A 13,808-nucleotide genomic window follows, 5' to 3' on the forward strand; every position below is an offset into this window, starting at 1 on the left:
AGAAGAGTAATGCTTGAAGTTAGGTTATGTTGGATTATATCACGGTTGCAATCCGCCGCACGTGAGAAGCACAGGAGAATCCATTCAAGTGATTTGCTGGAGTAATAGATCAGATAGCTTGAAATGGGGCCCAAGAAAAAGTAAGTGACTATGCTCTTCCATAATTTATAATCAGAGCACTAACAATTAATTTTATACAGTTGATGAAAGATTGAGATATTCTCCAAGAACTTAAAACGAAAGTCGAGGTTATGTCCGTTTGTTTTGACCTCTTAGTTCCTACTCAACATCTGTAATTGCACAAGAAAAATTATTAACAATTATTGTTAATTAATTAGTCAATTAATTAATTGTTGAATAAGCTAATGAACAAATTGATTGATTGATTGGCCTAATACTTCTCCAAATAAATCAATTGAATGGGCCTTTGAAGTATTAGAAATAAAAATATTTCTGGTTAACGCCCTTTTTAGAATGAAAAAAGACTTCAAGGAGTTTGAAACCTTCGAAGAAGACGACATAACAAACAGTGAAGACGATTATTCCGAGGGTGAGCTTGAGCTTCTCGAGAAAGTCCGTAAGAAGCGAGTGCAGGAGAATTTCGACAGTGACGATGAGGTGTTTGGCCTGCAGAACGACGAGGAGCACGACTCCATGGAGTCTGACCTCGACAAACCTCAGGAGGACGATGACATACCCGACGAGAGGGCCTGGGGCAAGAAGAAGCGCACCTACTACATGACTGACTACGTCGACCAAGACTATGCTGGGACGAATGAGAAGGATATGGCAGAAGCCGAGCTGGAGGAGAAAGAGGCCAGGAACATCCAGCAGAGGCTAGCCCAGCAGCTGGATGATGCTGACTTTGGGCTCGAAGGGATGGAGGTGCCTGCGACTGGGGAAAAGGCCGAGGAGGAAGAGATGGTTAAAACTGATTTGACTAAATTAAGCAGAAGGGAGAAACTGGAACTTGTCAAGAAGGAGAGTCCAGAGTTCGAGGCTCTAGTCGATGATTTTAAAGGTATTTTTATGTTGGAATCTTCAGTTATATAAGTTGATCTGCAATTGTTATTCCTGATTCTAACATTCTTCTATTCCTTTGCATCCACAGAACGAATGATCGAAGCCAAGGACATTCTCGCCCCCTTCCTAAAGCTGGTGGAGGAAGAAAGCCTCCCCGATAGCCCCGCAGTCGCCTTCATAAAGACAAAGTACTACTTGATCCTGAATTACTGCGTGAATATCAACTTCTACCTCATGTTGAAGGCAAGAAAAATCTCAATAGCGGACCATCCAGTGATCAAGCGGCTGGCGCAGTACCGCCAGCTGATGACCCAGCTGGAGGAGAGCCAGGGGAAACTGCTGGAGGAAGCGGCAGAGATCCTCGAGGCGAAGAGTAAGGGCCAGGTCCTCTACAATGTCTTCAATAATTCTCAGATAGTCCAGCAGAAGGCTGGGAAACCCAAGGACAAACGCCGAGTCTCACACCCTGAAGACGTTGGATCCGAAGAGGCGATGGAGGACGGTGAGGAGGATGAAGCCGTGGAAGACGAGGAGGAAGAGCCTGAAGGGGATGCAGTTCAGGATACTGGGGATGGAACTGGTCTGGATGATGAGAAACGCCCGATTAATTATCAAATCGCGAAGAACAAGGGACTGACGCCCCACAGGAAGAAGGAGCAGAGGAATCCCAGGGTCAAGCACAGGAACAAGTACCGCAAGGCGAAGATACGAAGAAAGGGAGCTGTGAGTAGTTTTTTCTTATTTTATTTAATTCTCGTTGATTCAATGATTAAAAGGATTTCAATGAGAAATTATACACTTTCCCAATTTTCTAAATTTTTCCACAATTACAACTTTTCTATTTTGTTTACAGGTGCGAGAAGTCAGGAAAGAACTGACTCGTTACGCTGGAGAGATGTCGGGTATCAAGGCGAGCGTCAAGAAGAGCATAAAATTAAAATAAACGCAATCTTATTTATAATTTTATTTCACAAAATGTCAATTAAATCGGAATTCTCAATGAATGTATCACTCATTCATTACGGAATAAAGTTTTTATTATTTAGAAATATGTATGAAACAATGGAATCTATTCTAACATCTAAGGAACTTAGAAACGAAGAACATAATGATTTTTCTGATTTTTTAGTCTATCCAATGAACTCACTTCGTCCCTCTGTGATCTCAACTCAAAAGCATTGAGTAACAGGCAATTTCTGGGGTTCAACGTGTTTTTTTTCGCTAATTAAGAGGTCGAGTGTTCAGTTAAAAAAAATTGAAATGTTGTCCTATGATTAGGTGGAGAGAGTTAGGCCTCGAGTTTCGCAAGAATGTCGGATTCGCGGAAGAGATGGAATTCCTTCTCGTCCTCGAGGTTGACCTTGGTGCCACCGTACTCGGGGAGGAGGACAGTGTCTCCTACTTTTATGGTGAGGGGCACATGCTGTCCGCTCTGGAAAATAATTTGCAACAATAATGAGCTCAATAATTCTTGGATCAGGTCTTTTAATTCACTTATTGAAGTCAATCCAACACTTGTACTCGCCAACCAGAAATGAAGGAGAAATAATTGTTTAGATTTTATCGAGGATTTCTTTATGGCTTAACCACGAAAGATCACGGACCAAATCGGAGAGGTGGAGGTCACCGTTTGATCGAGTTGACTTGGAAAGCTTCATATATTGTAAATATTACTGCATATAAATAATAGTATTTTCTTAAAGAAAAACTAGGAAATCTAACCTCATTTCTGGAGCCAGGTCCAACAGCAACGACTGTTCCCCTGAGTACTTTGGCCTGAGCCTTTTCAGGGATGATAATTCCCCCTTTGGTTTTGCCAATAGCCTCTGCTCTCTGAATCAGCACCCTGTCCAACAATGGAATAACCCTCTTGGCGACTGCGGCTGCCTGAAATCATTAGAATAAGCGTGAGTACAAATTCCTTCTCCTCCACGAACTGGAGCAATGTAATGACCTCGAAATTCGTCAATTAGTCTTTTGATCCCCTCCCAATCCAATGCTGCTCTTCACAACATTTTCCCTTAACCCGAAACCATCACAAGCCTATTTTTTTCACATCGTCAACCCCTAAAACCACTAGCTTCATGACATGGGTGACGATGGGCCCTTTCTTGCGACTCAAAGTTGCACTTACCATCTCTGTTAATTGATGAATCTACGATTTATCAGAGAAACGATAGAGCATCGACCGGCGACTCGGCGAGCACGTTGTATGAAGTAACCTAACTACTCGTCCTCCTCGACTTGGCTCTTCTCGAAAATTCCAGACCCTCTCCCCCATTCGTCAACCCGCCCCTGTCATCTCACGTGACCGGAGCTTCCACCCAGTCGCCGCGATGGATTATGTAACGCACTGGGATTCAAAATCCACACGATGGTGGAGCTTGTTCACGAGATGATGAAATTTTCGGAGAAAAATTATTGACGACTCCTCCGATTGCATATTATGGGCTGTATTGAAACATTATTATTTCTGTTAATAGAAAAATAAGGAGAGTCAGTTAGTAAAAGCAAAAAACATTTTTTTCTACAAAAAATAATGAATATTCTAGTTGAGAGTTTTTTCTTTGTTTTGTTAGTGATAACGTCCACTCGAAATTCCTTTTAAGAGATATTCAGTCTTGCTGGATGAATAATTCAATCGAATGGTGGAATAAATGGGGAGACCGTTGAACCCGTTGATAAGAGACTCCGCACTTTCTGTGTCTTATCACCATGATGTTGTCTAACCCAAGGATGCAACAATATTCCCAATTAATGAATTTAGTGGCGAGAAATTTGATTAAAAAATTATTGAGACTGATAGCAATCATCTTCGACCTCCTGGACATCATGGGCAGCTGGCTCTGCTCCCCATCAATACTTCGGAATTCATCTGGAGGCGACGATGATTGGTTGCCGGGTAGCGATTGCGTCATACGCGATATCGTAAGTTCTAGAAGCACATGGTGTTGTCCGAAAAAAAACCCACACCCCTAATTACCGCAAAACCTCTTACATTCTCAACTAAAAATGATGAATCATGATCACTGGGTCGCTATCAATCCCTCGCCGGCGGCTGTTATCCGGGAAATCGACAAAATTTCGGCGATTTTTCTGGAGAAAACTTTGGGGTTAGGTTAGGTCTCTTTGGGTGACTCCACGAGGGAGGGGGAGAGAGCCCATGTGATAGTGCTCCGCACTTCTCTCCACTGCGTTCATTCTACTCGACGTAGACAACGTGCGGGCACGCTCCATCGCTCACTGATTTCACTGGAAAATTTGGATTTTTGGAGATTTTCATCGAGCGACTGATTGAAGGTAATTAGACGAGCTTTCTCACGATCATTTTATTAAGAATATGGTAAGCACCGGGGGATTTTCGAGGGTTGAAAGGTCTTGGCATGGGGTCACGGACGCCGGGTCGGCGGCAGCTCTGTTTTTTAGTTTTTTTTTTTTGATAAATTTTGAGACATTTTTCACGTTTTGAGGTCTTTGTGGCGGTTTTTGAAGGATTTTTGAGTCGTTGGGGGCGAGGACCAAGGATGAGATCGAGTTCTCTTGTTTTAGGGGCTTGGTCCACGCGGTGGTTTACATAACCACATTTTCATGAGCTCATACCGATTAATCGAGAGTTCTGCCGATTTTTGAGGCTAATCGGATTTAGTATTTTTTTCGCTGAGGGCTGGGGGTGGGAGGAGATTTCTCCAAGGAACAAAGGTCTCTTGATGGTTTTTCATGAGACTGAGGTCCAAGTTTTTCCAAGGTTTCTACCAAATTATTTAGTTTCTTATGCGAATTTCCACTACTTAATTTTTACCCCAGGACTCACCAAGGATTTTTGATTGTAATGACTCAGTTTTGAGTTATTTTTTAATTAAATCATTTTTGAGGTGCGATTTTAGGGAACAGCTTCAGGAGAACTTTTTGTAGAAAATTTTCGAGTACGAAATAGCTCTCTAGTTGCAAAATTAGTCTTCATGAATTAATTTCACTCACAAAGTCCTTCATCCCCAGATGTACAAACTACCAACCATGATGCGAGGTGTGGCTTCACGCCAGCTCCAATACCAAGCGAGGATGTACGCCAAGGACGTGCGCTTCGGTCCAGAGGTCCGTGCCCTCATGCTCCAGGGTGTCGACATCCTCGCTGACGCCGTTGCCGTTACCATGGGTCCAAAAGGGCGCAACGTCATCCTAGAGCAGAGCTGGGGAAGCCCAAAGATCACCAAGGACGGTGTCACAGTCGCCAAGGGAATCGAGCTCAAGGACAAGTTCCAGAATATTGGTGCTAAACTTGTACAGGATGTCGCCAATAACACCAATGAGGAGGCTGGAGATGGTACCACCACTGCCACAGTTCTGGCTAGGGCCATCGCCAAGGAGGGTTTTGAGAAAATCAGCAAGGGAGCTAACCCAGTTGAAATTCGTAGAGGTGTAATGATGGCGGTCGACAAAATCAAGGAAGAGCTGAAGAACCTCTCAAAGCCAGTGACGACCCCTGAGGAGATCGCCCAGGTCGCCACCATCTCCGCGAACGGTGACACAGCCATTGGCAACCTCATTTCCTCGGCGATGAAGCGAGTCGGAAAAGAGGGTGTGATAACTGTTAAAGACGGAAAGACCCTCAACGACGAGCTCGAGGTGATCGAGGGTATGAAGTTCGATCGTGGCTACATCTCTCCATACTTCATAAACTCCACGAAGGGTGCGAAAGTTGAATTCCAGGACGCCCTGGTCCTCTTCAGCGAGAAGAAGATCTCATCGATTCAGAGCATCGTGCCAGCTCTCGAGCTCGCCAACTCCATGAGGAAGCCCCTGGTGATCATCGCTGAGGACATTGACGGAGAGGCCCTGACTACTTTGGTCTTCAACAGGCTGAAGATTGGTCTTCAAATCGCAGCTGTCAAGGCCCCCGGCTTTGGAGACAACAGGAAGGCGACTCTCGAGGACATGGCTATTGCCACTGGAGGAATTGTCTTCGGGGATGAGGCCAATCTGGTGAAGATCGAGGACGTGACTGCCAGTGATCTTGGACAGGTGAGTTAGATTTTGTCAAGTGTCTCTAAAACCTTAAGAAATTTTCTCAAATTCGTCCCTCATCTCCAGGTCGGTGAGATCGTGATAACAAAAGAGGACACTCTCCTCTTGAAAGGCAAAGGTAACAAACAGGACATCGACCAGCGAGCTGAGCGGCTCCGCGATCTGATTGAGAACACCACCTCAGACTACGAGAAGGAAAAGCTCCAGGAACGTCTGGCTAGGCTGTCAGCAGGAGTGGCTGTGCTGCGAGTTGGTGGTAGCAGTGAAGTCGAGGTGAACGAGAAGAAGGATCGAGTACACGATGCCCTGAACGCCACCAGAGCAGCTGTTGAGGAGGGAATTGTCCCCGGAGGAGGCACTGCTCTTCTCAGGTGCACCCCAGCTCTGAAGAATCTCAAACCAGGGAACAGTGATCAAGCCACTGGCATTGAGATTGTCGAGCATGCTCTACGTATGCCGTGCCAGCAAATAGCAGCCAATGCTGGAGTTGACGCCAGCATGGTTGTTGCTAGGGTCTCTGATGGAAAGTTAGGTTATGACGCCATGAATAACGAGTACGTCGATATGATTGAAGCCGGTATTATCGATCCAACCAAGGTCGTCAGGACTGCTCTCACTGATGCTGCTGGAGTAGCATCACTGTTGACAACTGCTGAGGCTGTCATCACGGAAATTCCTAAGGAGGATCCACCCGCCATGGGCGGTATGGGTGGTATGGGCGGCATGGGAGGAATGGGAGGCATGGGAGGAATGGGCATGTAAAAGGCACAGGGTTAAGACTGAAGAACTGAATTTTCCAAAGTGTTTGTCGAATCGCCAGTGCTAGCATGGAAGGATTATCTCAGGAACTAGGGGGTTTTCAAGAGGTGGGGAAAATTCAGTAGTTTTGGAGATAATCCAACATTTCTCAGAGTATTATTTTTCCTCCAGAAAGAAATTCACTATTTTTCACCCACAAAATCCAAGATATCTCGTAAGCTAGTGGATTTAGAAAAAAAATGTCAAGAGAAAATATTTTCACTCGAAAATTCCTCGTAAAAAATGTCTCATGACAGTTTTCTCTAAATTCATAAGTGCTGGAGATATCGAGGGATTTTTCAACGAAGTCTAAAAATGAACTTTCTTTTAGGCCTGATCCTTGCGAACATTTTTTTCTCTGATGAATTGTTTAAGAAGGGGATTCGACAGTTAGGGACCTTGGAGATACGTCTCCAAACAACGACAAGACATTCGACAAGTATCTTACATTAAGATTGAGAATTTTTCCATCATTAAGAATCTTTGCTCTCCAGGAGCTCGGGGAGGCATTTATCAGAAAATTGCAGCTGCCATTTTTGCCACTGTCATGTTGGCACCTTGAGTTACGTAACACTTTTGAGTTTAAAGTTCACTGAATTTAATGAGTTTTTCTGAGAGTAGTGGTTAGCGAATGGGTGAAACTAGTTTACAAATTAACTCAATGATGATTGTTTTACATTTCAAAGATCTAGAGGAGGGAATTATTTCATGAGGATTTTCCCAGGAGATTGTAATAAAAGCTGAAAGTGATGGTGAATTTTTTTATCAGCTCTAGATCCACGTAAAAGCTTCACGAGTTCACTAAGGAGTTATTTGCTACGTAATATTCATTTATCCTCACTTCTGATTGAAATTGTGAATTGTTCCAAATGCTGCATTGCGCAAATACCCTGTGAATTTAATAAAATGAATGAAATACCTGTTATCTGAGTGTTCCTGTTGAAGAATGGAAGTGTAAAAATATCTTAAAATACCGATTTATCAATAGTACATGTTTTTTTAACAGTTAATGCTTTATTTTCCACTCTTAGTATAAATAAAAACGATGAAAATAGATACAATGATTGACCTAATTAATTTATTACCTAAATTTTCACATCATCGTTTCAGGTCACCACTGATTAGGCGAAGTTAAAAAAAACATCGTCATTATTTTTTAGGTCAAGTTCAGGATTGTTTTCTTGACCCGTTCTCCCTCACCAAAAGTTTCCCAAAAGTTCTCCGTCAGGTGGTGGTATCGAATCTTTATTAACAGCATCAGTAGCAAAAAGTTTCAACAATGAAATAGCGACATGTTGCTGCTTCACAACATCAACAGGTGCATGGGCATCTTTGGCACGTTGTTCCAACAGCGAACAATAATCTCCAGCGATGACCCTGAGGAGTTTTCTGAATTGCGTTGGATACCACTGGAGCATGGCGTTTCCAGTGGACTCCAGGAAGACCTTCATGAGTCTGGGGTAGATTTCAATGGCGTCCTGACGTGGCTGGATGTTCAGAACAGAGGCCAACCATCGCCAGGCATTGGCCAGACCGTGGGGATGATTGGGGATGCTGCCTTGAGGTAGTCTCGTTATGATGATGGCAGCGTAGAATCTCATGAATTTCTTCATCCTCTTCAGGAACGTTTCCTCATCCTCTCTGACCCCATTAGAGTATGAGTAACCCCGATTGGCGTAGAAATCCTCGTCACTCTGGCCCTGAAAGCGAGGCATCACCACTGGGACGATGTAGGGGCAGTGGATGTGGAGGTTCGAGAGGACTAGGTCCCCAAAGTCTGGGTACTGAGACCAGAGGACCACCACCACTGCTGCCAGGGCGTAGAGTCTCCGGAATTTAAGCTCGGCAAAGTCCTTGACTTCGTCCTAAAAAATTAGTATCGATTGTGAACGATTAATTAACAGTCGAAATTTCTTGTCCTCGGTCTCGCTAAAAACAAAATAAATCCTTACGACAATTGTTTCGGCTACACAATTCTTGGCAAACGCCAGCTCAACAGGTGCCTTTCCCTCGAAGTGCCTCGCAAACTTCCTGACAATCTCCTTCAGAGAAGAGAAATTATGGGACACACCCTTGACAAGAATGTTGAGCTTCTTCTCGCAGTCCATCCTGTACCTCCTATCGGGATCGACGTCCTCCAGCTGCCTAAAGGTTTCCCTGTACCTATTTTTTACGGAAAAAAATATAATAAAAATAATTGCCTCTTTTACTCAAACATCTCAATAATTATAATTACCTCTCCAAGAAGTTCTTGGAGTTCAGATAGGTCTGTATTCCCTCGACGTCTATGCCCTCCTCCAAGCCGCTGGAATTCCCTGGAGGCGCTGGTGGTGGTTCGACCCGTTCATTCCCCGAACTCTTCTCCAATGATCTCCCATCCACCGCATCAGTCACAGTATCAATGGTCCCCTCAGTCACTCCCTGCGCTCCAATTTCCGTGCTCTGTGCAAGCATCTCCTGCTCCCTCCTGAGGCACTCTTCGTTGACCCTATTGATCTCGGCCCTGCAGGCTGCGAAAATTTCTTCGGCCTCGGCCAGGGCGTTTTCCGCCTCGTTCGCTTCATTTCTCGTCAGTCTCCCAGACTTTCCTCCCTCGATGATGGCGTCAATCCTGATACTCAACTCCTTCAGCTGGTTGATAAAAGGCCCCACTACTTGTGCAATGAGATTTGTATTCTTGATGAGTAAGGTCGCGAGGCGGCCGATCTCCATATAGTTCTCTGTGAACTTGGCTCTGCAGGAGACAATCATCTCCAGGCACTCCTCGTGCTCCTTCAGTCGCCGGTGTTCATCAATCTCCCTCTGGAGTTTCTCCTGCCGCTCCTGGAGTCTCTGCGCCTGGAGCTGCGCGTCGTGGCGACGCTTGAGCTCGTCCTGCTGGGCATAACGCTTTTCCTCGGCCTCTTGTTTTGCCCTGTCAGCTTCCATTTGGCGTTCTCTCTTGGCCGCCATTTCCACTCGCATAATTTCCTTCTCCCGCTGGAGCCTCTCTTGAAAAGCCGCCATATCCTTCTTGCGACGGTCCACTGCTTTGAGGACCTCCTCCCGTCGCTGGAGCTCATTCTCGTAGAGGATTTTCTCGATTGAGAAGGGAGAGGGTTTTGACTTTGGGCCTGGAGCCTTTAAGATGTTTGGGGGACTCGTGTTCGCGGAGTTCTGATTGTTCTCGGAGGGAACCTCTTGGGGATACCTGCGAGCAGGGGACTGATTGGGGCCCAGTGTGATACCGTCTACTGATGGCGATATCGATACCGCCTTGAGGAGGACTGACAGACGGAATTTGTCGAAGGACACAGGAACGTCGGCCATTTTTGCTGGATAATAAATAGATCTCTTTGATTTTTTTGAGACTTAAAAATAAATATCAACCAAAAATGTAAATTATCGAAAATAAATTGATCCAACAAGACAGATGCTATCTGCTCCAGTATAAGAAATAACAAAAAAATATTATAATTTTCAATATTTACCACGTAACTCAGTAAATAAAATTTACAAAATACTTTTGTCTTTCTTTGGATTGTTGTACAACATTAGAGTCGTGAATTGAAAGAAAAATAATTTTGGAGTTAAGAATGTAAATATAGAATGATTAAAAAATATTCACCTTTGTAAATATCTCCAGTAGAAGAAGAAGTGTTGTTTATCACGCACTTGTCATTTTCCTAGCCAATCGAGTATTCCTAGCTCTTTTCATTGGCGTTATTTATTAACTTTACACAAAGCATAAACTACCTTTTGCCCTTCTCGTAATCTCGCAGTCCTCACAACAAATTTAGAGGTTATGTGATAAACCCATCCTGAGGTGCTCCCTCAAGTATACTAAAGTCAGCTTAAGTTTTAACATCGGGTATAACCCGAAGTCTCCCCCCTCCCTTCTTCGCGCATGCGTAATTTCAGGATATTACCGCGTTACCCACATGAAGGGAGAAGGGAGGGGAGACTTCGGGTTATACCCGATGTTAAAACTTATGCTGACTTTAGAATATGTTGCCGATCTACTCTGTGAGTGGTGGGAGATTTAAAATCATTAACTATCAATTATGTTTAGACACATAATTTCTGAATTCATCCACACTAGATAACTATTAATCGACCGCGTGGTGAAAAATTATTTTCTCCGAATAAAAATTCCTCAAAACTCACAGAGTTTTGGGGCATTTGTTGCTTAATCTCTGTCATGCCCTACTATTGTGTCCCTCCCCAGGCAGGAAAAATAAATAATAACATGAAAACTTCGAATTTGTTTACTTAACTTCTTTATCATAGGATTGAAATGAACAAACAAGTTCAAAAATAGAAAAAAAACATTCACACAGAATGTAGAAATTATTTCCAGAGTTCAATGGGGTCAATATTTCCTAGTTCATCTATAAAATTGCTGTTGATGTTGTGGCCACTGTGGAGGAGCTGCTTGTTGTTGATTATATGGTGTATCTTGTACATAACCATTGGGTGACGGGCGCATGTTCGTGACAGACGAAATGTACTGCTGCTGTTGCTGTCCTGTATAAGAAACCTGACCAGAGTGCTGAGGATTGGGAAAATAATTTTGATTCTGTGACACTGGAGGTGGCACATTGTATCCATAATTCATTTGGGACGTCTGATAATAGTGATGAGTTTGGGGAGGATGAATGTCATGTGTTATCGATGTGTCTTGAATGGGCACAGTTATCAAATTAGTCCTCATCGTTTGGTTTGTAGAGCCTGAATTCTGATTGTAGTTCTGTAATGTCGACATCTGGGACCGGTGCTGCTGCCTCGGTTCGCCCGTTGGTTGACTGATCATTGAATTGACTCTTGGATCATTTCCCATCATGGGTTGAGCAATGTGTGACTGAATTTGTTTCCCTCTGGGTGCCATTGATCCTGATGGGACTTTCCCAATTGGAGACTCGAGGTCCATTTTAGAGTGAGAATATTGGGGTATGGGCTCAACTGGGATATTTGGGCCGGTCTGAGGTGGGGCTGATACGTGCCGGTGATTGATGTGAGCCTGGAAGAAGAAATTTTCAGGCTCAAGACCATTGGAGTGACGAGGATGAATAATATTTAGTTTTACTTTCATTGGAGTGGGCGTAGCATAAATATAATGATCAAGAAGGACAACACAGGGGCCAAAAAAGCTAAAGAGAAGGGACATCAGGGTGCTTCCCCATATATGGAATGGCACCAGACTCACCTGTAAATCTCGTTGACTCAGATATGTTCTTCGACATCCAGCGTTTCCATAACGCGTTCCACCATGAGTGCACATGAAAACAGTACCAAGACCTGTTTGTTCTACTCTAGATACTTTTTCCACGCACCTAGGACATATTTTGTCCTCTCGTTTACCACAAGATAAACAAAAAACATGTTTGCATGGAATCTGAAAGAAGAGAAGGAACGAGGTGAATGACAGAGACCATTCCCAGGGAAAGAACATTCAACATACCATTCTTCCATAAATCAGGATCGGTTTCAGGCACTTGTCGCAGCAGTGAATCATCGGGTTGAGAACCTTTTCGCCAATGAGATTGACTCGATGATCCCAGCGAAGTCTCAGCATCGGCTCTGGAGGTCCTCGATTAATTGTCGTAAAAGTGGGAGCTTCCAATTGCGAAATATCTGCTTCTAAGTCGAATTGGTGCTCGGTAGGGGTCTGTTGCACGTCTTCTGAACTGCATTTTAGGGTAGAAGTGTCACCACTGTCTATTTGACTCTCTTCGTGTTGTTCAACGTTCTCTTCTTCATCACTCTCGATTATCTGGAGATGAGGAGGAAAATTATACAGGCCCAAGGACAAATATTATCATACTCAATACACCTTTTATTTATGGGCCCACACAATGGTGGTATACCTTGACAGTTTTTCTCGCACGACCCCTAACTTTCCCTCTGGTCCGACCCCGGCCTCGTCCACGGGTGCGTCCCCTCATTTTTTTGTTGTCTTCATCCATTTAATTCTGAAATTAACAAAAAACTAATGTTTCCATGTTTTTCCAAACACTGTTCCTGACAACTACGAGCTTATGAAAGAACGTTCGCTGTCAACAACACATTCTGCCAGGTTCGTCCATCAAGAGTGTAAACAATTCACTAGTGTCAACAAATTTACCAAATTATCCATAAGTTAATTAATGAAATAAACTGTCGAACGTCACCTACCTGTAGCTGCATGGAGCTGTTCAATGGTGACAATTTCTCGCAGATCTTTGGATCTTTATTATTCAACTACTGTTGAGATTGGCCCACCACAACTTATAGGTTATGCATTGAACTACCATTCCCACTCCACTCAGCACAGAGAACCTTTGCACGTTGGCCAACAAATCACCTCATTTCTATCAATAATTAATGGAGCAATTGTGAAACAGTTTGTAAAAATTTAGAAACACATTTTCACAGTTTGGAACTTTACAATTCTTTTGTAATTATTGAAAGACAGTTGGGCTGCACATCTGACAAACATTCGCCGAAATGAATGACTCTTACTTCAACTGATGTCACATAATTCGGAAATGAAAGGAAAAAGCCCCTTTCTCTTTGAAAAAGTAATGTTACATCGAAAATCAATGAAAACAAAAGGCCATTGTTGTGTTGACTTCTGTTTAGGTATCACTTAAGGTATGATACAGAGAGGTATCAAAATGATGATTATTAATTCCCTATGAGGTTAAAAACAAAATCAATACATATACAATGATGACCTAACGATGTACAATCATGGACATTAGCTAGTTTTTCTATTTCCAGCCCTTGCCGGCTAAGTACATTAGGGTTGTGTTCTGGGAGAATTATTCCCGATAATTGTCGGAGAAAGGGATAAGTGGATAGTCGATTAGTTGGAAATATACTGTCAAATATCCGGTCCAACGGTTTTTTAATAGTTGCTAACGAACTCCTGATTTCCAAACGATGGGACTTTACTTCTGAACTTTGCCAAATGATTTCTTCATTACTCCACTATTTTTTTTTTA

The 13,808-nt window shown here is 43.4% G+C and overlaps 5 protein-coding genes across 5 annotated transcripts; 2 read left to right on the top strand and 3 right to left on the bottom strand.

Moving 5' to 3' along the window:
- Position 1: 1 nt before the first annotated feature.
- Positions 2 to 2,072, top strand: LOC135168388 (something about silencing protein 10). The gene is made up of 4 exons (XM_064132511.1): positions 2 to 140; positions 474 to 1,021; positions 1,112 to 1,746; positions 1,877 to 2,072. Exons 1-4 carry the CDS (start codon positions 124 to 126, stop codon positions 1,964 to 1,966), a joined length of 1,290 nt encoding a protein of 429 aa, XP_063988581.1. The 5' UTR covers positions 2 to 123; the 3' UTR covers positions 1,967 to 2,072.
- LOC135168401 (10 kDa heat shock protein, mitochondrial) lies at positions 1,973 to 3,317 on the bottom strand. Its single transcript, XM_064132531.1, has 3 exons — positions 3,158 to 3,317; positions 2,746 to 2,910; positions 1,973 to 2,455 (listed from the first exon to the last, which is right to left on the bottom strand). The coding sequence occupies exons 1-3, from the start codon at positions 3,158 to 3,160 to the stop codon at positions 2,312 to 2,314; spliced, it is 312 nt and encodes a 103-aa protein (XP_063988601.1). The 5' UTR covers positions 3,161 to 3,317; the 3' UTR covers positions 1,973 to 2,311.
- Positions 3,318 to 4,146: 829 nt separating this feature from the next.
- LOC135168381 (heat shock protein 60A-like) lies at positions 4,147 to 7,904 on the top strand. The gene is made up of 3 exons (XM_064132495.1): positions 4,147 to 4,323; positions 5,020 to 6,042; positions 6,112 to 7,904. Exons 2-3 carry the CDS (start codon positions 5,020 to 5,022, stop codon positions 6,805 to 6,807), a joined length of 1,719 nt encoding a protein of 572 aa, XP_063988565.1. The 5' UTR covers positions 4,147 to 4,323; the 3' UTR covers positions 6,808 to 7,904.
- On the bottom strand, positions 7,836 to 10,664 carry LOC135168380 (mRNA export factor GLE1). Its single transcript, XM_064132494.1, has 4 exons — positions 10,451 to 10,664; positions 9,080 to 10,157; positions 8,796 to 9,006; positions 7,836 to 8,708 (listed from the first exon to the last, which is right to left on the bottom strand). The coding sequence occupies exons 2-4, from the start codon at positions 10,150 to 10,152 to the stop codon at positions 8,040 to 8,042; spliced, it is 1,953 nt and encodes a 650-aa protein (XP_063988564.1). The 5' UTR covers positions 10,153 to 10,157; positions 10,451 to 10,664; the 3' UTR covers positions 7,836 to 8,039.
- A 410-nt stretch (positions 10,665 to 11,074) lies between these two features.
- LOC135168390 (E3 ubiquitin-protein ligase Hakai) lies at positions 11,075 to 13,457 on the bottom strand. The gene is made up of 6 exons (XM_064132513.1): positions 13,250 to 13,457; positions 12,997 to 13,172; positions 12,690 to 12,794; positions 12,284 to 12,595; positions 12,029 to 12,217; positions 11,075 to 11,842 (listed from the first exon to the last, which is right to left on the bottom strand). Exons 3-6 carry the CDS (start codon positions 12,786 to 12,788, stop codon positions 11,210 to 11,212), a joined length of 1,233 nt encoding a protein of 410 aa, XP_063988583.1. The 5' UTR covers positions 12,789 to 12,794; positions 12,997 to 13,172; positions 13,250 to 13,457; the 3' UTR covers positions 11,075 to 11,209.
- Positions 13,458 to 13,808: the final 351 nt, after the last annotated feature.

This window comes from Diachasmimorpha longicaudata, chromosome 13, assembly GCF_034640455.1.
Source record: "Diachasmimorpha longicaudata isolate KC_UGA_2023 chromosome 13, iyDiaLong2, whole genome shotgun sequence".
NCBI lineage: Eukaryota > Metazoa > Arthropoda > Insecta > Hymenoptera > Braconidae > Diachasmimorpha > Diachasmimorpha longicaudata.

What these genes read in the sequence shown, in the direction of transcription:
- LOC135168388 (XM_064132511.1), top strand. An exon ending in TCTAGTCGATGATTTTAAAG is followed by an intron (nt 1,022 to 1,111) that starts GTATTTTTATGT and finishes TTGCATCCACAG; the next exon opens with AACGAATGATCGAAGCCAAG. An exon ending in AGATACGAAGAAAGGGAGCT is followed by an intron (nt 1,747 to 1,876) that starts GTGAGTAGTTTT and finishes TTTTGTTTACAG; the next exon opens with GTGCGAGAAGTCAGGAAAGA.
- LOC135168401 (XM_064132531.1), bottom strand. An exon ending in GACCTGGCTCCAGAAATGAG is followed by an intron (nt 2,456 to 2,745) that starts GTTAGATTTCCT and finishes ATTATTTTCCAG; the next exon opens with AGCGGACAGCATGTGCCCCT.
- LOC135168381 (XM_064132495.1), top strand. Translation starts at nt 5,020, where the DNA reads ATGTACAAACTACCAACCATGATGCGAGGTGTGGCTTCACGCCAGCTC. An exon ending in CTGCCAGTGATCTTGGACAG is followed by an intron (nt 6,043 to 6,111) that starts GTGAGTTAGATT and finishes CCTCATCTCCAG; the next exon opens with GTCGGTGAGATCGTGATAAC.
- LOC135168380 (XM_064132494.1), bottom strand. Translation starts at nt 10,152, where the DNA reads ATGGCCGACGTTCCTGTGTCCTTCGACAAATTCCGTCTGTCAGTCCTC. An exon ending in TCCAAGAACTTCTTGGAGAG is followed by an intron (nt 9,007 to 9,079) that starts GTAATTATAATT and finishes CGTAAAAAATAG; the next exon opens with GTACAGGGAAACCTTTAGGC. An exon ending in GTGTAGCCGAAACAATTGTC is followed by an intron (nt 8,709 to 8,795) that starts GTAAGGATTTAT and finishes CTAATTTTTTAG; the next exon opens with GACGAAGTCAAGGACTTTGC.
- LOC135168390 (XM_064132513.1), bottom strand. Translation starts at nt 12,788, where the DNA reads ATGGATGAAGACAACAAAAAAATGAGGGGACGCACCCGTGGACGAGGC. An exon ending in GTGCGAGAAAAACTGTCAAG is followed by an intron (nt 12,596 to 12,689) that starts GTATACCACCAT and finishes CCTCATCTCCAG; the next exon opens with ATAATCGAGAGTGATGAAGA. An exon ending in TGAGTCAACGAGATTTACAG is followed by an intron (nt 11,843 to 12,028) that starts GTGAGTCTGGTG and finishes TTCTTCTTCCAG; the next exon opens with GCTCACATCAATCACCGGCA.